Raw genomic sequence first — 22,717 nt, 5'->3', positions numbered from 1 at the left:
AAATTCAATATCCCGGGACATATTACCTTATTGCGAAGGCCGAAAAATCGAATGACTGACCTTTTCGTCAGTTTGAATACAATCGGACTAAACTAAGGGACGGACCAATTAACTTGCAATTGGGGGGGGGGGGGGGGGGGGCATGTTTAATACACACTTTTAAAATTTGAAAGCTTAAATTTTTATTAGCTGATGTAAAAACTACTAATTTGAAAGTCATAATGAATTGCTATCTGCAAATAACCTAAAAAAATTAAATACAATATATCAATTGATGTTTTTAGAGTTCTAGGGATTCCAATGTCTGACCGTACATGTTAAATAAAAACAAGGTTTCCCTCTAAATTGGCGCGTGTAAAGATTTTCGTTATAGAGCGGTAAATATACAAATGTGCCACTAGTGCATGATATGCCAATCCAAAATAGAGACTTGAAAAAATGCTACCGTGGTTGCCATGTATAATTAAGTATATTTAATGAACACATTTATCATTGTTTGTCATGTTCCTAACTTGATAAAGGATCAGAGTCTACATATTCTGTATATATTGTTTCCATTTCATCTTTTCTGAACAAGTGAACTTTAAATTAAGTTTGGATACAGTATTTCAGTTGGCACAATAAAGTTCTTGACAAAGTATTTTTTTGGACACATGACGGGTGCTCTTTTCAGTCGCCTTTAACTCCTTGTCTGCCGAAAACTATAAGAGCTAGGCCAATTCGAATTGAAATGGTAGACAGCATTTTTACAAGGAATGTGACGGAAAAAAAACATCAAAATCGGATTATTTTTGGTCCTTTTTCGCCCCCTTTTATCTTGGAAACATTAGAACTGTTGAAACTACAAGACATGTTTATTTCTGAGGAATACAGAAACCCCATCTGAATTGGACTAAAAATTTAAAAAGTTTCCAATATGGGCGTGGGCCATTTAACCCATTTTAGTTTGGAACCGCAAGAGCTAAGTCAAATCTGACTGGAAGCGCAGGCAGGGTATTTTACAAACACTCTTATGCAAAACAACATCAACATTTAAGTGCGTTGGTGTTGCCCCTATTTTGTTCTCCTTTTATCTCGGAGACGATAAGAACGGGCTTAGACTGTTGTTATATAAGGAATACATATTAAAACAAGGTTAAATTCAGCTGAAAGATCAATTTTCCATGTGAATATAAGCAAAAAACACAATTTTTGTTTTCCCTTTGGGTCGCTTGTTTTAAAAAACGATTTGGTGCAAAATCCCCATTTTGAGGCCCAGTCCTCCTTTTGTTCAGCAAGGATGTTTAAAAAAGATCTAACAACTTAAACAAATCCTAACAGTCCAGAAACCATTCTGTAAACGGACGCCGACCCCGACGTCGATGAAAATAACGCCATAACATTATACGTCCGAAAAAGTACACGATCGTATACATCTGATAGCATTTTACATGTACAAGTATTCTACTGACTCCCTAACACATTCAAAGTTCTTAATGATTTAAGGCAATTTTGTGCACCCTCTTATCATAAACTTACTCATTCGGGTAACTCAAACACATCTTATTTGTTATGTCCTTTAGTAAGAACTCTTAGCATTTACAGAAGCGTTTAAGAGCACACTCTATTGATACACTCTTAAAAGGACCCTTAATGCATTCTTTGTGTAATCGTAAACTATGACTTACGAAGACTTTAAGAGAAGTTTCTTGTTACCGCGGGCCCCTGTATCATGAAAACCTATCTTAAGTTTCATTTAAGAGAAAACGCTTTACAAGAAGATTACGATGGTGATAAGAGAGTATCTGCAATCCCCTCGTGGGTTATCTTAACAATTTAACGGCTATCTTAGTATACACTTACGATAACTAGTTAAGATAGCCCTATTATCGACTTCGAAGTAACCGTCTTTGATTTCTAAGAGAATATTAGTATTTGCGGCAAAATCGGTATAAAAACTAAAGTCGTCTACTGTATGTGTTTAAAAGAATGCTAAAAATATACTATGATTCGTTTTTTGTTGCAGACTCTACATCGACTGTCAAGTAAAGCCCTGTTTAATGCTCCTTTCTGGCATAGATAATAAACGAATATTCAAGTTAATAAATTCTATTCTTCAAAAACACATCTACATGGAATGGTAACAATAAATCAAGAGAACAAATCAACTAACATATCATACCAATACGGAATGCAATCCGCAATACGAAAAACACCATAACTGGTTAAGGCGAGATAACTCTCTTAAAAGGATGTTATCTTTACCAAACGTCTTGACCATACCAAACTGACATATAACACCTGTTCATTGATAATTTGTATTATTCTATGTATTTTTTGTGATTTTGTCCCATGTACATTTTACTTCATAACTCTTTATTAACATACTGTTTGTAGATTTTTTTTACTGATATGTAATAATACGTATCAGTATTACCACCGTAGGTATAGTGTCCGGTTGAGATCGTGTTTTTTCGAGTGATTTGATCGGGTTTTTTCGAGTGATTTGATCGGGTTTTTTTCGAGAGCGTCCAGGTTTTTTCGAGAGATTATGACTAAAAGTGTAAACAAACAGACATGTTTTCCTTTAACACGTAAAATAAATGCTTAAACTAAATTTACAAGATCAAACAAGTTAAATAAGTATTTGTGATGAAAGGATGTTGCCAACCATACATACTTTGCAGTTAAAAAAGTTTGATTTGGCCTAATAATGCTTTTATGCCAAAATATAGAAAAAAGCAATTTCTATACACATACCAATGCAAATTTCAAAGAGCATGCACACATGATGTCTTTATATCCTTACATTTACATATGCTATAACAAAAGTTTTAGTTATTGTAATTAAAAGGCAATTTTAAGGGTATATTCATTTCCATCTGTCCAAGTTTTTTCGAGAGCAGTTCGGGTTTTTTTCGAGAACAGTTCAGGTTTTTTCGAGAGATAAACCAATTTTTTACGGTTTAAAATGTCCTATTTAAGTACATTTGAGTTTAAAAACGAATGAAAAGTCATCGGTTCTTTCAAAGTTTATAACTAATGCATTACAGCAGTTTGATAATGTTGCATAAGCACATACATTTCATAAAAAAAAACATAATTTATTTCTATATATTGTTGTTTTGCATTATGAATTGCATGGACACCGGTATGCTTTATACCTATATTATTTGTATTAATCAAATCTACCTATGTCTATAGAAAAAAATGTTCACATCATGCATGATCACTGTATTCAAAGGACACTGGTTAACGTATGGTTAGATCAATCAAACATATTGCCATCCATGTTATTGAAATGCAGAACTAAGCTAGCATGCTGATGTCCAGATAAACATATTGCATAGATCCAAATATACGTATATCGATATGGAATTTATGTGATTTAAAAAATCTGCATTTTAGAGTGCCATGGATTTTAAGCTGAAACTATTCGTAATTTGAACAATCGTTTTGTGGGCACGGTCAAATTTGATTGATATTTAAGTACGCATTGCTTTTGCGCCAATTCTTAAAAGTTGTAGTTTTTCATTTGCGCCAAAAAATAAATATTGCTTCTGCGCCATTGTGCAGGTAAACTAATTAAAAAGTGAAAATATAGAAAATTTAAACAATATCTACGGACACACCAGCTGTCGTCAGGAGATAGGAGAAAAAAAACAGATTAAATACGGAATGCACCTCTAGAACCGAAATTTCCCGCTGATATTATAGTAAGACCTTTGCCTATAGGTTTTGTAACAGAACAGACTTTTAGTTTTTATAAATACTTTGATTAACAGCAGTTATTATTGTGGTTTTATGACTTTTAAGGAGTTACCATTTTTTATAGTGCTTTGATAAATCCGAAAATGTTTTAACAATTTGCAAACACTTTTTTATTATAGTGTAAACCAGTGTTTAGTGCTCATATTTTTATGAAGATATATTTTAAACATATGTTTTAATATTTATGAGACCTTGTTTCTAATATAAAATTGAGAATGGAAATGGGGATCACTGTTTCTAATCATCTTCGCTTTTTTAATTTATAATTGGCAGTGTCTGCGCGTACCCGCATGTGGGTACGAATAGTCAAATTGCCGTTCTAGGCTGCGCGTACCCACATCTGGTTTTAAAATAAAATGCCGTCGGATCGGGAATGAAACGTGAAATATATACGGAATTTGTTGCAATTAGTGAATAAATTGATTAAAACTACTCAGAATTTTCATAAATATACACATTATATATTTCATACAATTGTATATAAGAATTTATGAAGCCGCACAGAAAAGAAAGAAGAACCGGGAGCACAAAAATTAAAGAAGATTTAAAGTACAACAGAATAAATTTTTCCTGCATTCAAGGTGGGAAGCAATTCCAAACAAATTCGACAAGAAAAAGGCCTAATACAAGGTATTTGTTTTAAATTGTAGTTTTTAATCGAATTTGCCACGCGTTTCATTTAAGTTTTTTTATAATGTCGATTACTTATAGTTTTTGTATTGTAAATTGTTTGTGATATTAAGGATATGTCTAATTTCAGTACTTTCCAAATGGAATGTCCTTTCCACATTAAACTTGGCGTAACTAAAGATGGACAAAACCTTAATTAATTACATGAATCTTTTATAATTGGTTTAAATTGATATCATTACTTGCTTCTTTAATTTTTATAAACTCAAGCTTAAATTTTAGAATTTTTATATATTTTAAAATTTCAGTTTCTGTTTTACATTTTACTAAAAGATTATTTTAAAATATCATATGGGTATTTTTTTAAATTATTAAAATTTTATTCTTAAAATTTTCATTTAAATTTTATAATAGTATTAATTTCTATCATGTTTTCTTTTACAGGGAATGTACAGTTTCATTTTCCATCATTGTGCATTTAATTTTTGCAATGTTTATTATGTATCATTATTTAATAAATACAATTTGAAAATATTATTTTTCATACTCTTCACTCGTTCTACACGAAATCCCTATATTATCGATAATTTCCGTATATATTTCACGTTTCATTCCCGATCCGATGGCATTTTAATAGAAAATCGGATGTGGGTACGCGCAGCCAAGACTGGCAATATGACTATTCGTATCCGCATGCGGGTACGCGCAGACACTGCCTTTATAATTACCAATGGAAGTAGAAAGACCTTTTGTCTAACCTGTCTTTGTGTTATTTTTTATACGTCCGTCAATTTTGACGGGACGTATTATGGTATACAAATGTCCAGTGTCCGTCCGTCCGTCCGTCCGTCTGTCCGTCTGTCCGTCTGTCCGGTGTAAACATGTCGCACCGTAACTTGAGAACGACTTATCCAAATTTCATGAAACTTAACATAGTTGTTTCTTATGATGGTCAAATGATCTGTATACTTTTTTGTGAAAATAAGATTACAACTTTTTGAGTTACGGCACTTTATAACTAAAACAGGGGTGTGTTTTTTTCACATGTCGCACCGTATCTCAAAAACGATTCTTGATTAATAAATAAAAAGTTTAAATCAGATTCAACTTGATCACTGTCTCTAATCATCGTCGGAACGGGCTGTTGAAGGCCTCTTCTTTAAAATATAATTACCGATGGAAGGAGAAAGACTTTTTGTGTAACCTGCCTTTGTGTTAAATTTTTTATTATTGATCAAGTCGAAAATGCTATCTAAAACACATACCACTCATGCAAAAAGAGGTGCCAGACAATTTTTTTTATCATACTGCTTTAATTACATTAAAGATGTCTGTTTCCGTTTTTTCCGTTAAATACCAATTCCTCAGAGCAATTGGTACTTTGCGGAACGGAACGGAACGGAAAAATAAATTAAAAAGTTTAAATCAGATTCAACTTGATCACTGTCTCTAATCATCGTCGGAACGGGCTGTTGAAGGCCTCTTTTTTAAAATATAATTACCGATGGAAGGAATAAGACTTTTTGTGTAACCTGCCTTTGTGTTAAATTTTTTATTATTGATCAAGTCGAAAATGCTATCTAAAACACATACCACTAATGCAAAAAGAGGTGTCAGACAATTTTTTTTATCATACTGCTTCAATTACATTAAAGATGTCTGTTTCCGTTTTTTCCGTTAAATACCAATTCCTCAGAGCAATTGGTACTTTGCGGAACGGAACGGAACGGAAAAATAAATAAAAAGTTTAAATCAGATTCAACTTGATCACTGTCTCTAATCATCGCCGGAACGGGCTGTTGAAGGCCTCTTTTTAAAAATATAATTACCGATGGAAGGAGAAAGACTTTTTGTGTAACCTGCCTTTGTGTTAAATTTTTTATTATTGATCAAGTCGAAAATGCTATCTAAAACACATACCACTCATGCAAAAAGAGGTGTCAGACAATTTTTTTTATCATACTGCTTTAATTACATTAAAGATGTCTGTTTCCGTTTTTTCCGTTAAATACCAATTCCTCAGAGCAATTGGTACTTTGCGGAACGGAACGGAACGGAAAAATAAATTAAACAGTTTAAATCAGATTCAACTTGATCACTGTCTCTAATCATCGTCGGAACGGGCTGTTGAAGGCCTCTTTTTTAAAATATAATTACCGATGGAAGGAGAAAGCCTTTTTGTGTAACCTGCCTTTGTGTTAAATTTTTTATTATTGATCAAGTCGAAAATGCTATCTAAAACACATACCACTCATGCAAAAAGAGGTGTCAGACAATTTTTTTTTATCATACTGCTTTAATTACATTAAAGATGTCTGTTTCCGTTTTTTCCGTTAAATACCAATTCCTCAGAGCAATTGGTACTTTGCGGAACGGAACGGAACGGAAAAATAAATAAAAAGTTTAAATCAGATTCAACTTGATCACTGTCTCTAATCAAGGACGACGTGAGGTCAGTCTAGATATCATAATGCATGACTTGCAAATGCGTTAATTTCATGATAATTTATCAGGATAATCCGACATATTCATCTACAGAATATTTCCCGATGTTATACATTATTACACATCTCACCTGTGAAGATGAGATTGAGTATACAACCCCTAACGGGAGGGATTGTACCTGATATTCATATGATGAAGACATAATCTTTCAATCAGTTTAATTGAGGTCTGGAGCTGGCATGTCAGTTAACTGCTAGTAGTCTGTTGTTATTTATGTATTATTGTCATTTTATTTATTTTCTTTTGTTACATCTTTTGACATCAGACTCGGACTTCTCTTGAACTGAATTTTAATGTGCGTATTGTTATTCTTTTACTTTTCTATATTGGCTAGAGGTATAGGGGGAGGGTTGAGATCTCATAAACATGTTTAACCCCGCCGCAATTTTGCGCCTGTCCCAAGTCAGGAGCCTCTGGCCTTTGTTAGTCTTGTATGATTTTAAATTTTAGTTTCTTGTGTATAATTCGGAGTTTAGTATGACGTCCATTATCACTGTACTATTATGCATATTTTAGGGGCCAGTTGAAGGACACCTACGGGTGCGGGAATTCTCGCTACATTGAAGACCCATTGGTTACCTTCGGCTGTTGTTTGCTCTATGGTCGGGTGGTTGTCGCTTTGACATATTCACCATTTCCTTTCTCAATTTTATTTGTGTTATTTGTATATGGAAAACCGTAAAACACAGAAATTTTAAAGTTTGTTTTGTTTTAAAGATTTTTCGAAATTTTGATAAATGCCCCCTTTGGATACCTTAAATGAAATTCCGTTCCGTTCCGTTCCGTTCCGTTCCGTAAAGTACCAATAGCCTTGAAAATTTCCGTCACATTTTTCTCAAGAACTACAATACAAGGATTTCTGAAATTTGGTTTCAGGATTTATACAATAAGCTATACTGTGTGATGCGTTTTCAGATTCATCACTCAACAACTTCTTGTTTACAGAACACTTTCATATTTTTACACTATTAAAATTATCCACTTGCGGCGGGGGTATCATCAGTAAGTTCACTTGTTGTTTCAGTGTTGAAATTTCTTCCCAGAGATTTGATGTGTTTTCATCTCCTGAAATATCAGGAATATTTCAGCTATTCATTTAAGACAATTTTACTAAACTTTAATTATGTATATTTTGGCCTTGTTCCTGTTGATTTTGCATCATATAAGATGTGAGTTTTGTGACATAAATTTCTTTAGGATCTGTTTTTTCTGCAGTTATTTTTGTCCTGTCATTAGCATTTAATAAATATGTAGTATTCTTGTAATTTGAGTAATATTTGCATTGAAAAACATTTACTGTCAACAGTAACAGCCATTGCTTCTTGGATATGAAGCAAATAGGCTTGTGGAGAACTCATCCATTGTAATAACAACAGTGCTACATTATGATTCTTTCATTTTTAGATGACAATTGTAGCTGCAAAATTTTTCTTATTTACCAAGTAAAATAAGATGAATTACTTTGAAGAAATAAAACTTGTATTTACCAAGTAGAATAAAATGAATTACTTTGAATAATAAAACTGTTGTGCAAATACAATAATATTTCATGTACTATGAAGTTTAATTTCTTTTTTTAGGAACTTGGGAGCATCACAGAGTCGACAGATATATCAACTTTACTGTACCACTGGACCGTTAACTTAAAGAAATAAGTCATAAATGAAGATTCAATATATTCTAGTCAAGATTACTGAGTTTATTTTTTTGCCACACAAGTAACAAGTCGCAGAAAGCTGCATAGGGATTGTCCCCCCAAACTGAAACATATTGTTCCCTGTCTGTCTGTCCTTTTGGAGTATATACATGCATAATGGATGGATTAGGTTTCCAGATAACTCCTCCTAAAGTTTGAATGCCTGGAAGTTTTCACTTTGCTGGCTGTTTGTACATATATTGATTGTGTGCATGTGGTCAGGGTTTTGATTTCTATTAATTTTTGCTCTTTTAGGAGATAGTTGAACTTTGTCAGTTTTGGAGTATATACATTCAAAAGGGGGTGCATTGCATTTCTGGATAACTTCTCCTACAGTTTGAATCATTGGAAGTTTTCACTTTGCTAGCTGTGTGTACATATATTGAAGGTGTGCATGTGGTCAGGGTTTTGATTTCTATTAATTTTTGCTCTTTTAGGAGATAGTTGAACTTGCCATTTTTGGAGTATATACATTCAAAAGGGGGTGCATTGCTTTTCTGGATAACTCCTCCTACAGTTTGAATCATTGGAAGTTTTCACTTTGCTGGCTTTGTGTACATATATTGAAGGTGTGCATGTGTCAGGGTTTTTATTTTTATTAATTTTTGCTCTTATGGGAAATAGTTGAACTTTGTAATTTTTATACGACCGCAAATTTTGAAAAAATTTTCGTCGTATATTGCTATCACGTTGGCGTCTGCGTCGTCGTCGTCGTCGTCGTCGTCGTCGTCGTCGTCGTCGTCGTCGTCCGGCGTCCGAATACTTTTAGTTTTCGCACTCTAACTTTAGTAAAAGTGAATGGAAATCTATGAAATTTTAACACAAGGTTTATGACCACAAAAGGAAGGTTGGTATTGATTTTGGGAGTTTTGGTCCCAACATTTTAGGAATTAGGGGCCAAAAAGGGCCCAAATAAGCATTTTCTTGGTTTTCGCACTATAACTTTAGTTTAAGTTAATAGAAATCTATGAAATTTTGACACAAGGTTTATGACCACAAAAGAACGGTTGGGATTGATTTTGGGAGTTTTGGTCTCAACAGTTTAGGAATTAGGGGCCAAAAAAGGGCCCAAATAAGCATTATTCTTGGTTTTCGCACAATAACATTAGTTTAAGTAAATAGAAATCAATGAAATTTAAACACAATGTTAATGACTACAAAAGGAAGGTTGGTATTGATTTTGGGAGTTTAGGTCCCAACAGTTTAGGAATTAGGGGCCAAAAAGGGACCCAAATAAGCATTTTTCTTGGTTTTCGCACCATAACGTTAGTATAAGTAAATAGAAATCTATGAAATTTAAACACAAGGTTTATGACCATAAAAGAAAGGTTGGGTTTGATTTTGGGAGTTTTGGTCCCAACATAATAAGGGGCCCAAAGGGTCCAAAATTAAACTTTTGTTTGATTTCATCAAAATTGAATAATTGGGGTTCTTTGATATGCTGAATCTAACTGTCATGACTGTGTATGTAGATTCTTAACTTTTGGTCCCGTTTTCAAATTGGTCTACATTAAGGTCCAAAGGGTCCAAAATTAAACTTAGTTTGATTTTGACAAAAAATGAATCAGTTAGGTTCTTTGATATGCTGAATCTAAAAATGTACTTAGATTCTTGATTATTGGCCCAGTTTTCAAGTTGGTCCAAATCGGGGTCCAAAATTAAATTTTGTTTGATTTCATCAAAAATTGAATAAATGGGGTTCTTTGATATTCCAAATCTAACTGTGTATGTAGATTCTTCATTTTTGGTCCTGTTTTCAAATTGGTCTACACTTAAGTCCAAAGGGTCCAAAATTAAACTTAGTCTGATTTTAACAAAAATTGAAATCTTGAAGTTCTTTGATATGCTGAATCCAAAAATGTACTTAGATTTTTTATTATGGGCCCAGTTTTCAAGTTGGTCCAAATCAGGATCTAAAATTATTATATTAAGTATTGTGTAATAGCAAGTCTTTTCAATTGCACAGTATTGCGCAATGGCAAGAAATATCTAATTGCACAATATTGTGAAATATCAAATTTTTTTTTAATTAGAGTTATCTTTCTTTGTCCAGAATAGTAAGCAAGAAATATCTAATTGCAAAATATTGTGCAATAGCAAGATTTTTTTTTAATTGGAGTTATCTTTCTTTGTCCAGAATCAACTTAAATCTTTGTTATATACAATATACAATGTATATTCACTTTTTACTACCAACTGATAAATTAAAATAATCTTTACCATTCAGTGATAACAAGCAGTTTTTTTACATCTTAATATTTTATGATGTATTTAAATGAGTAGTTATTGTTGCAAACTCCATTAGAAATTTTAATTGAGATTAGTTTTGGAATAAGGGAAAGGGGGATGTGATTAAAAAAATTGGGTTCAATTTTTCTCATTTGAAATTTCATAAATAAAAAAGAAAATTTCTTCAAACATTTTTTTGAGAGGATTAATATTCAACAGCATAATGAATTGCTCTAAGAGAAACAAAAATTTTAAGTTCATTAGAACACATTCATTCTGTGTCAGAAACCTATGCTGTGTCAACTATTTAATCACAATCCAAATTTAGAGCTGAATCCAGCTTGAATGTTGTGTCCATACTTGCCCTAACCGTTCAGGGTTCAACCTCTGCGGTCGTATAAAGCTTCGCCCTGCGGAGCATCTGGTTTACTTGTATAAAAGGTCCTCCTACAGTGAACCATAAAACTTTAACCTTTATGCACCATGCTCAACTTTGTGTATTTTAAAATGAAACTTTGCATCTGCGGGGGCATCATTCGTCTCTCCCAAACACAACAATATCTCGAAGAAGTTTCACATTGACTTTTTTTTATAATACTAGTAGTTACTTCAGAGTGGGGCATCACTTTGTCTAGTTAACTTTTATCGCAGAAAGCGCAACATAGGTATAGTGATCTGACGGCAGCAGCGTTAACCAACTTCTTAAAAGCTTTATATTTTAGAAGATTGAAGACCTGGATGCTTCATACTTTGTATATAGATACCTTATGTTAAGAAGTTTTCGTCTGCCACATGTGACTAAATGAAAAAAAAGTTATAAAATTTTTTGAAATTTCAATTTCTCTCTAATTTTGAGCAATAGATAACTATTTATGGTATGTGCATACCTTGCAAGGTCTTCCTGCTGTCAGATAGTTTTCACTGAAAGTCTACCTCATTTCATGGATAAGTAAGCAAGGTTGAGATTTGATGGTCAGTCCATATCTCAGACACTATAAGACATAGGTCTTGTATATTTTGTGTATGGAAGGACTGTAAGGTGTACATGTCCAACTGACAGGTGTCATATTTTTTGTTATTAATTGAAATTGGTGTTGATGGAAGATCTTTGATAGTATATAAAATAGGGAGATGTGGTATGATTAAAGTAAAAGTTTGAATACCTTGTCCAGAAAGAGATGGCACTGTGGAAACTAAAATTGGGTTCGCAATAACATTTCTATAATCTGTGATACAACAAATTTGTTCAATGATGAAAACCATATGTATTTGGTTTATTTGTGATTTGGTTGCTATCTTATTGACACAACCCATTTCTAAAACCATTTATATAGGTGCCTTAGTAGACTGAAATTTTGACTGGAATATTTCATTTTTGCTGATATTCTCAAATTTTAATATGGCAGTGGACAAAAGGAAGGTAATCTAAAAGCTCTTTTGCATGATAGCAAAAACAATAGATTTCTAATTTCCCACAATGTAAGACCCTCATGGGTAGTCAAGGTCATTAAAAACCATCATTGGATTTCTAATTTGGTTTTCACCACCTCGGTTGCAGGATTTTTTCACTGCGTTGAAAACCCATTGTTGGCCTTTGGCTGTTTTCTGCTCTTTGGTTTGTTTGTTGTCTCTGACATTCCCCATTGCCATTCTTAATTTTATTTGAGACTGCTACACAGCAAAACAAAACTCTGAATTTGGAGGGGAAACAAAAAAACAAATGTTAATGTGAACAATTATCTGTTGTATTATTTTGAAATGGTTCAATGTAAAATTGTGTCCCATAGCAATGGCCTTCTTTGATTTCAGATTTGCACTAAAATGTAGGAAAAGAAGATAACATCCCGAGTTTATCTTTGGTCTTATCTGTACAGCACTTTGTATTTAGGAGCAGTTGATTTGTATTTCCTGGAAGTTTTTATTATAAAACTTGTGTTCTTTAAGAGCTCATAAAGCCCCACCTTAGTAGTAATATACCAACTTCACCTGCATATGGAATATACATTTCCCAACTTATTAGGTATTCAAGAGCTTGCAGCTCCTATTCAGACTTTGTAAAACGTCACCAGTGTCTGAGCAGAAAATTGATGAACCAGGGGTATGTCAAAGAACGTCTCGTCCTTTTTCTAAAAAAGTTCATCGGAAGATACCCAGAACTTGTTGATAAATATTCCGTATCAACTTCACAAATAATACAAGATGGTCTTGAAGTATAGATTTTGCGTACTGACGTTTGTTATCATCTTAATTACGTATTACAGTATTCTTTTATATGTCTTTTTTAGATATTCATTTGAAGTGACTCTGTGGTTACGTAAAACCACATACTTTGAACGGCAAAATTATTTCATTTATTGATATTACTTTTACTTAAGGATCTTGACATACTATGAATGACTAAACTATTTTATTCAATAAGACTACTTTTTCTGTTTAGTCTGTTTTTTATGATATACATTTGACGTGAAACTGTACTTATGTATCACTTCATACTTTGAACCACACCATTATTTTATTTATTATTATAACTTTTACTGTTAAATCTGGTTTTTGTTATATCTACTTTACGTGAGTCTGCATTTATGTATGCCGTCATACGACAAAATTATTTTTATGTTTACCTGTGCGAATTTCAAACGCGCAATTTTACACCAGTAATGAAAACCTTCTATCATTTATGGGTAGACTTTACATAGATAAATTCAGCCGTATTTGACGTTAAACTGTACTTATGTGTCCCGTCATACTTTGAACCACACCATTATTTTATTTATTATTTTTACTGTAAGTCTGTTTTTTGTTATATCTACTTTACGCGAGTCTGCATTTATGTATGCCGTCATACGACAAAATTATTTTTATGTCTACCTGTGCGAATTTCAAACGCGCAATTTTACACCAGTAATGAAAACCTTCTTTCATTTATAGGTAGACTTTACATAGATAAATTCAGCCGTATAAGAAAAGCAAAATGAGAATGTTAAATTTGATGTATGCCTTTTTGTGCTACTTTGTTACATTTGTTGTTTATGTAGTGATATTAAGATGATAACACAATATTGACTGTTGTACCCCTATTTTTGACATTTTTACTCTTTGAGTATGTTTGTTTTGTTCATGCATCGTTGACAATGTAATGGAATTTGATGCGGCTGTCATACAAGTGAGAGGTTTTATAGCTAGCTATAAAAACCAGGTTCAATCCACCATTTTCTACATTAGAAAATGCCTGTACCAAGTCAGGAATATGACAGTTGTTTCCATTCGTTTGATGTGTTTGGACTTTTGATTTTGCCTTTTGATTTTTGATTTTCCTTTTTGAATTTTCCTCGGAGTTCAGTATTTTTGTGTTTTTACTTTTTACACACACTCTTGAACATTGAGAATCCAGCAATTAATCTATCTTTGGCCCCAAAATCATACTTTTTATGATATATCCTTAATATCTGATGTTTAATTATTATGTATTGACAAATTTCTGGACAGCTACATGTATCAATAAATCAATCTATCTTGGGTACCAAAATCACAATTCAAGATTTGCCCTATCTTTTGTTGCGTAAATATCTTTGTTTTCTGTGAAGCAATCTCCAGTAAAATGTAGGTTACAAGGATTCCTAAACTAAACATTTTGAACTACTTGTAGTTGCTAAAACACAATAAAATATAAACAACTTTCATCTATAAAAGTGGAAAAAAAAAACTTTTTTAATATAAAACATTGTATATATAAAAGTGAACATGACAGTAAAAATTAATGAACACCACTTAACTATAATACTGTAGGTTTACCTTAAAATTATGCATATATTAAAGAGATTTAAGAAGCGGTTAAACATGTTTCTAAACCTGTTGTACATATAATGCATTTGTGATATTTGACCAAATATTCATATCATTTCCTTTTTCTATTTCAAGAGAACAAATGTACAAGTTAGATCAGAAATCAATATAAGGTACATTTGGTAATAAAACTGATATGTATATATTTAAATATGACTTAACTATAAAAATAAAATTCACTTTCACATTATAAAATAAGATATAACAAGCCCAGCCAACAAAAGCTTCCCAAAAATCCAAACACAAATAATACCAAATGCTTGTACAACAAACACAATGACAAAAGTGAAGAAAAAAATGTTCATATTAAAAAAAGTATATTTCGCTATAACATATGCTTGTTATTTTTGTTTGGACATATCTACAAAAATGCAAAACATATTATGAAAACAATTGACAAAAGCTTAAGATGTAGAAGTTCTGGTTTGAGAAACAAAACAAAAAACCAGTTTACATGTAGGATTTGATCTAATGTTGTCAAAATTGATAGTGATCTTTCTCCTTTTCCAAGTTGTTTCAAGCCAAAAGTCAGCAAATGAAATAAAACCAAACTTTGATAGTCATTGTTACTCTTAGCATTTAACCTTTTGATTCATAAAACAGAGTTAAATTATATATATGCAAAACAGCACAGAAACACCAAAGGATGATATACTTCAAACTATAAAAAAAAGTTTCTTTAAGTTTGGTAGAGGTAGGATACCTATGATTTAAAGATATACCATCTTTTATCCAGAGAGTCAACAATCCTCTTCTTTTCCCTAAAGACCAACATAAACCACATCCTTATCACTATCTGTGGCCAATACTGGCAATCACAGACATTCTAACAAAATGTTGACTTCAGAGAAAATGTCTTGATGCAGAAATGCAAAAGTGGTTGTTTTATGACTTCAACAACGGAAGCTGTTGGGACATAAGAAACAGAACATAAATTTATGACAATGCTCCATGATAAGTGATTTTCAGTCAAACATTTAATGATAAGTCACAAAAAACATTTAAAGATCACCTAACACACTGGAATTTGAACAAATACATCACAAAACAGATCTATCATTGGTCACCAGTCTCCACCTGACACAGAAAATCTGTTGTAGTCTTTTTGTACTAGTTCTCTTTCATTGGTAAAAACTGCTCTAGTTATTTGACTCATGGGACTGCCTACTTTGCTGACAAAATGTTTCCTGAAAACAACAGAATACTATACACATTTGTACTGCAATACATTAAAACTAGAAAACGGACTAATCGAAAAGGTTACAGCTTACAAACTATTGTGAGGGACACTAAAACAAGTATGTATTTAGACGGCCTTTTAAAAGATGCAGCTGATGGGTAATTTTGGGGGACACATAAATAAAGGATTGCATATGATATTGTTATTCAAATTCTCTTCAAATCTGAGCATAAAAATATGTTTCTCAGAATTTGGACTGACATTTGAACTACAAAACTCAGTTGATAAGGATTAAAAGAAAATATTCCTCTTCTATAACAAAACTTGTTTTTACCTGTAAATACATCATTACATAATATGTCTTTTGATCCTATTGCTTTGTTTGGTTGCTGTTTCATTGAGTATTACCAATATCTCTTTTTAATCTGATTAAAGGGGCACCAGCTGATAAATTCATTTTCAGGTGTAATAAATGTACCACCAATGACTTTCCCCTGTAAGTCTTTGTTAAATTTGCACTTTTCAAAAAATTGTTCAGAATTTATCTTTGTTTCAAATAAAGAAATACTTGGCAGGAGTAAAGTTTTATCCTGTCCAGTACTATAGAAAAACTTTTACATACTAGACATTCCATTGCATATAAGAAAATCACCATCACTGGAACCAATCAAATTTACCCCCTTATTTAACCTGTGTTAAATTTGCACTTTTCAAAAAATTGTGCACAATTTATCTTTATTTCAAATAAAGAAATACTTGGCATGAGTAAAAGTTTTATCCTGTCCTTTACTATAGAAAAAGTTTCACATAGACATTTCATTGCATATAAGAAAATCACCATCACTGGAACCACAAATGTCCCCCCTTATTTAACCTGTGTACAAGCTTTAGTAACCATGTAAGCTCAAGTTTCCTAAATATTCTATATATAGAAACCCCGGATAAAAAAATAATTGTGCTCTGAAATACCCAAGGCATATATGTTTATGACACAGAAAATGTTTTACTGCAATAAAATGTATTTATTCGAAGGTACAGAAAAAATGTATTCTGCACTTTTTTTCTACGCCGGAAGTAGTGTATTGACGTCAATGCGTAGTTTCCCCGTGTGTTAAGTTCAAACACAAATACCTAACGAACTAGTCACTACTAAATTATCTATTCTTCTTACCAGTACACTTGGTACAATCAAAAACCTGATAATAAATTGTTCAAATAAGGCCTGCCACCTTAGAAAATAGTGGAATTAATTACTTTTGGAGTGTCAAAAACTTGTTGGAAGTACTTGATAAATTGCATGCTTATATTGGTGAATTTGAATCTGTTCAAAGTTTTGATTTTTCTACCCTATATACCACATTGCCTCACATTCTCATTAAGAAAAAATTCACACACCTAATTAAATGGGCATTTAAAAAGTCAGAATCTGAATATATAATATGTTCAAACTCTTTTAGGTAATTTTTTAGTAGCAATAAACAAAAAAACTATGTCAATTGGACATGCTTTGATACTATATCTGTCCTTGAACTTTTACTAGATAACATTTTTGTTCGCTTTGGATAATTCGTCAGATTATCGGAATTCCAATGGGGACTAACTGTGCACCACTTATTGCGGATCTGTTTTTGTATTGCTATGAGTTACAATTTATGACAAAATCAGCAAAGACCCATCGAAACAACATCTGATACACAAATTTAATAATACTTTTAGATATTTGGATGATATTATAGCTCTCAATAATGACGACTTCAGTATGTATACTAAAGAAATTTATCCTGTTGAACTTACTTTAAATAAAGCTAATACTAACAATGACCACTGCCCTTTCCTCGATCTTGATATATATATATATCATTAACGGAAAGCTTAATGTATTACTAAAAAATTATTACACCAGGGTTTTCGATATCACAAACTAGTCAAAACATTTACTAAATTTTATCATCAGTATAAGGACATCATTCGTAAATACATTGTATAGCTCACCATGCAGACTTCTTATACATACAGGTATTTCACATCCAATATTTTATGGAAATATTCTTTATAAAGCACAAAAATGTCAGTATTCACCTCAGAAGCTAACAAAACCTTTAAATAGACTTATTAAGAAGGGATATAGTTAGGGAGCTACCATTTGATTTTTATGGGGGGGCTAGGATGAAAAATTTTGTCCTGCATTTTTTTTTTGTTGTAATTTCTGTCCTGCATTTTTATTTTTCACTCTATTCGGTCCTGCCTTTTTTTTATTAGTTTATCCTGACTTTTTTTACCTAAATTGTCATCCTGACTTTTTTTTTTGCAAAGTGTCTCATCCTGCCTTTTTTTTTACTCAAAACTCCTGTCCTGCCTATTTTTTTCAAATTTCATCCTAGCCCCCCCCCATAAAAATCAAATGGTAGCTCCCTTACGATACTGTTGTCAGGTCATTAAAGATTGCATAGTTTGGCGTTAATATTGATTCACTTATGGGTCTTTGCATCGGAACTAATCACATTTATTATTACTAAACCAGTTGTTGGCATGACACGGGTAATGTTCTAATCTCATATATGTTATGATGGTATGATACTAAACCATTGGCATTGAAGACCTGTTGGTGACCTTCTGCAGTTGTCTGCTCTATGGGCGGGCTGTTGTCTCTTTGGCACATTCCCCATTTCCATTCTCAATTTTATAGACTTTTATAGACGGTAGGATAGGATTAATTACCTACAACTGTCAAGGTACCGGAATACAAACTAAGTCAACAGTGGCTAACATTGACTTAGAATTGACAAGGTACCGGAATACAAACTAAGTCAACAGTGGCTACATTGAATTGGTATTAAAGGTACCGGAATACAAACTAAGTCAACAGTGGCTACATTGACTTGGTATTCAAGGTACCGGAATACAAACTAAGTCAACAGTGGCTACATTGACTTGGTATTCAAGGTACCGAAATACAAACTAAGTCAACAGTGGCTACATTGACTTGGTATTCAAGGTACCGCAATACAAACTAAGTCAACAGTGGCTACATTGACTTGTTATTCAAGGTACCGCAATACAAACTAAGTCAACAGTGGCTACATTGACTTGGTATTCAAGGTACCGCAATACAAACTAAGTCAACAGTGGCTACATTGACTTGGTATTCAAGGTACCGCAATACAAACTAAGTCAACAGTGGCTACATTGACTTGGTACTCAAGGTACCGGAATACAAACTAAGTCAACAGTGGCTACATTGACTTGGTATTCAAGGTAACGCAATACAAACTAAGTCAACAGTGGCTACATTGATTTGGTATTCAAGGTACTGCAATACAAACTAAGTCAACAGTGGCTACATTGACTTGGTATTCAAGGTACCGGAATACAAACTAAGTCAACAGTGGCTACATTGACTTGGTATTCAAGGTACCAAAATACAAACTAAGTCAACAGTGGCTACATTGACTTGGTATTCAAGGTACCGCAATACAAACTAAGTCAACAGTGGCTACATTGACTTGGTATTCAAGGTACCAGAATACAAACTAAGTCAACAGTGGCTACATTGACTTGGTATTCAAGGTACCACAATACAAACTAAGTCAACAGTGGCTACATTGACTTGTTATTCAAGGTACCGCAATACAAACTAAGTCAACAGTGGCTACAACTTGGTATTCAAGGTACCGCAATACAAACTAAGTCAACAGTGGCTACATTGACTTGTTATTCAAGGTACGGCAATGCAAACTTAGTCAACAGTGGCTACATTGACTTGGTATTCAAGGTACCGCAATACAAACTAAGTCAACAGTGGCTACATTGACTTGGTATTCAAGGTACCGAAATACAAACTAAGTCAACAGTGGCTACATTGACTTGGTATTCAAGGTACCGCAATACAAACTAAGTCAACAGTGGCTACATTGACTTGATATTCAAGGTACCGGAATACAAACTAAGTCAACAGTGGCTACATTGACTTGGTATTCAAGGTATCGGAATACAAACTAAGTCAACAGTGGCTACATTGACTTGGTATTCAAGGTACCTCAATACAAACTAAGTCAACAGTGGCTACATTGACTTGGTATTCAAGGTACCGGAATACAAACTAAGTCAACAGTGGCTACAACTTGGTATTCAAGGTACCGCAATACAAACTAAGTCAACAGTGGCTACATTGACTTGTTATTCAAGGTACGGCAATACAAACTAAGTCAACAGTGGCTACATTGACTTGGTATTCAAGGTACCGCAATACAAACTAAGTCAACAGTGGCTACATTGACTTGGTATTCAAGGTACCGAAATACAAACTAAGTCAACAGTGGCTACATTGACTTGGTATTCAAGGTACCGCAATACAAACTAAGTCAACAGTGGCTACATTGACTTGATATTCAAGGTACCGGAATACAAACTAAGTCAACAGTGGCTACATTGACTTGGTATTCAAGGTATCGGAATACAAACTAAGTCAACAGTGGCTACATTGACTTGGTATTCAAGGTACCTCAATACAAACTAAGTCAACAGTGGCTACATTGACTTGGTATTCAAGGTACCGGAATACAAACTAAGTCAACAGTGGCTACATTGACTTGGTATTCAAGGTACCGCAATACAAACTAAGATGAACCTCATAAAACAAGAAACAGGATTTCTGGAAACATTTATATAAGACAACAGATGGATTCCAAAAAATCACATGGACTTTGGTTAAATAATCTACTTTGAAAATGAAAGAAAATTGATTCACTATATGTTGTTCAAATACAATAGTTGTTACTATACATACATTTCATCAACTTGAGACTGGGTTCCTTGAAATGTTCCCTTTACAGTTCCTGCTTCTGTATTCATTACCCAGCCTACTACTCCTACTTCCTGTGCTTTATCTAATGTATACTAAAATATGAAAAGTGTTTTCTTGATATACTCGATCATTTAAAAAATAGCTTATATTATAAACTGTACAGATACAGATTACAATCCTTTGAAGATTTCAGACAAAATTTTCAAAATTGTTCATCAATCCTATTGAAATTTGTAGTTATTTGCTTTAAAAAAAAAAAAAACATACATTTAAAAGAGCTTTAATGTAAGCATTGCCCTTAATTGCAACTACTTAATTGATAATTGCAGATAAAATCAATCCAGAGAAGGTAGAGCAAATGATTATATATATGTATAATTATCTGTACATGTAATATTAAGTATGATTAAGTACAATCAGGCCATAAAGTGACTTTGTTTTGACTGTTTATAATGATCATATTCATGTGTCTGTCCAGAATTACAACATAATAATTCTTAAAATTTCTTGAACATAACTATGCTTCTAATAAATAGTTTTTGCTTAACATACAACATTGGCTAGAGGTATTGGGAGGGTTGAGATCTCAAAAAACAGGTTTAACACCGCCACAATTTTGATCCTGTTCTAAAACAGCAGCTTCTGGCCTTTGTTAGTCTTGTATGATTTTTAATTTTAGCTTCTTGTGTATAATTCATAGTTTAGTATGACGTCCATTATCACTGAACAAGTATACATATTTGTTTAGGGCCAGCTGAAGAACGCCTCCGGATGCCGGAATTTCTTGCTACATTGAAGACCCATTTGTGGCCTTCAGCTGTTGTCTGCTCTATGGTCAGGCTGTTGTCCCTTTGACACATTCCCCATTTCCATTCTCAATTTTAGCATCTTAACTTACCTGTCGAAAAAATACACCTGAAATTATAAAAGAAACATTTGTAATTACACACAAATCAAAGATAAACAGGAAAAATTTAAAGGTGTATGCTTGCCAATGTAACAACCATCCATTATAGAGACCAAATGACAAATATGTAAACTATATAGCTCAAAGCACGTACTGCCTTTAACAATTACAAAAATTCATTCAAACAAAATACAACTATATACCTTACAGTTTTTCTTCATTATAAAAAAATGTAAATTGCCAAAATTTAATTAGAACTTGCAAATTGGTTATCAAATTCTTAACCACTGGGAATCAATAGATCACAGGAAAATGTGTGAGTAACCCTAATGTGTGCATAACTGCTTGATTGATCTCTTTGATCTTTACAATTTTTCGCCAAATTTCACACATTTGCTTCATAACTTGACCGAACTTAATTGAGTTAGATGTATGTCATGTATGTATTTCTCATATAAATATATTATATACATGTCTATAAACCATGTTTTTTACAGTCTAATTGTATCATAATTGTGTATTGGTATTCTATATTATCTATGCTAATCAATATTCTTTACCCTTAATATACATGTATTCATATTTTGAGTGGTATATGATTTAGAAAGGTTTATATTTTAAAGATGTTGATTGTATTATCTGGTTCTGTCCTGGCCTTTTATAGTATTTTTAATAGTGTTAAACAGTTTTGTTTTCTAATGTCTCTTAATTATTAAATGTCTAATCTTATGTACTTGTATATAATGTGATGAGAGCTCTTTAAATTTATCTATAAGAAATAAAATTGTCTTATTCTTATTTTCTATATGCCCTGTCATGCCTGTGTGGGCTTTTAATTGGTAATAAAATATATCTTATCTTTATATTCATTTTTTGTTGAAATCAAACTAATCTGAATTTTTTACCCTGATTTGGACCTTCTAGAAAGACTAGAAAACTGGGCCCAAAATAATATATCTCATAAAAATAATTTTTAATATAGGCAATTTATACCTTGGACACTTCCGTGTATTTCATAATCCACCGATGAGAATCTTCCAGAATCTGACATTGCTGTCATGTGATATTTCAGAACAGGATGATTTGGTTATTTTGAGCTCTATAGTTTGTGTTTGGCAAAGTGAAAATGAAAGTGAAGGGGATTGTCGTTCCTGTTCACAGGTGATCTCTTTC

General features: G+C 32.7%; 2 protein-coding genes across 3 annotated transcripts in view; one reads left to right on the top strand and one right to left on the bottom strand.

The window, feature by feature from the left end:
• Positions 1-8,575, top strand: part of LOC143069282 (structure-specific endonuclease subunit MUS81-like) — a 47,454-nt gene extending 38,879 nt beyond the window's left edge. For both annotated transcript variants that reach the window (XM_076243837.1, XM_076243835.1), the window contains exon 20: positions 8,466-8,575. In XM_076243837.1, coding sequence (XP_076099952.1) covers positions 8,466-8,532 — 67 coding nt within the window. In that variant the 3' untranslated portion in view covers positions 8,533-8,575. The remainder of the gene's footprint in view (positions 1-8,465) is intronic.
• A 7,032-nt stretch (positions 8,576-15,607) lies between these two features.
• On the bottom strand, positions 15,608-22,706 carry LOC143069281 (acylphosphatase-2-like). Its single transcript, XM_076243834.1, has 4 exons — positions 22,538-22,706; positions 21,536-21,552; positions 20,620-20,729; positions 15,608-15,840 (listed from the first exon to the last, which is right to left on the bottom strand). Exons 1-4 carry the CDS (start codon positions 22,602-22,604, stop codon positions 15,717-15,719), a joined length of 318 nt encoding a protein of 105 aa, XP_076099949.1. The 5' UTR covers positions 22,605-22,706; the 3' UTR covers positions 15,608-15,716.
• Between the last annotated feature and the right edge of the window lie 11 nt (positions 22,707-22,717).

Source organism: Mytilus galloprovincialis, chromosome 3, assembly GCF_965363235.1.
Source record: "Mytilus galloprovincialis chromosome 3, xbMytGall1.hap1.1, whole genome shotgun sequence".
In the NCBI taxonomy this organism is placed as follows: Eukaryota; Metazoa; Mollusca; class Bivalvia; order Mytilida; family Mytilidae; genus Mytilus; species Mytilus galloprovincialis.
Note: the sequence above shows the minus strand (reverse complement) of the source record. Positions and strands in the feature narration are given on the sequence as shown.

Coding starts and splice junctions, on each gene's coding strand:
- LOC143069281 (XM_076243834.1), bottom strand. CDS start 22,604: ATGACAGCAATGTCAGATTCTGGAAGATTCTCATCGGTGGATTATGAA. Junction 15,841..20,619: donor CAGTCTCAAGTTGATGAAAT/GTATGTATAGTA, acceptor TGTTGTTTTCAG/GAAACATTTTGTCAGCAAAG.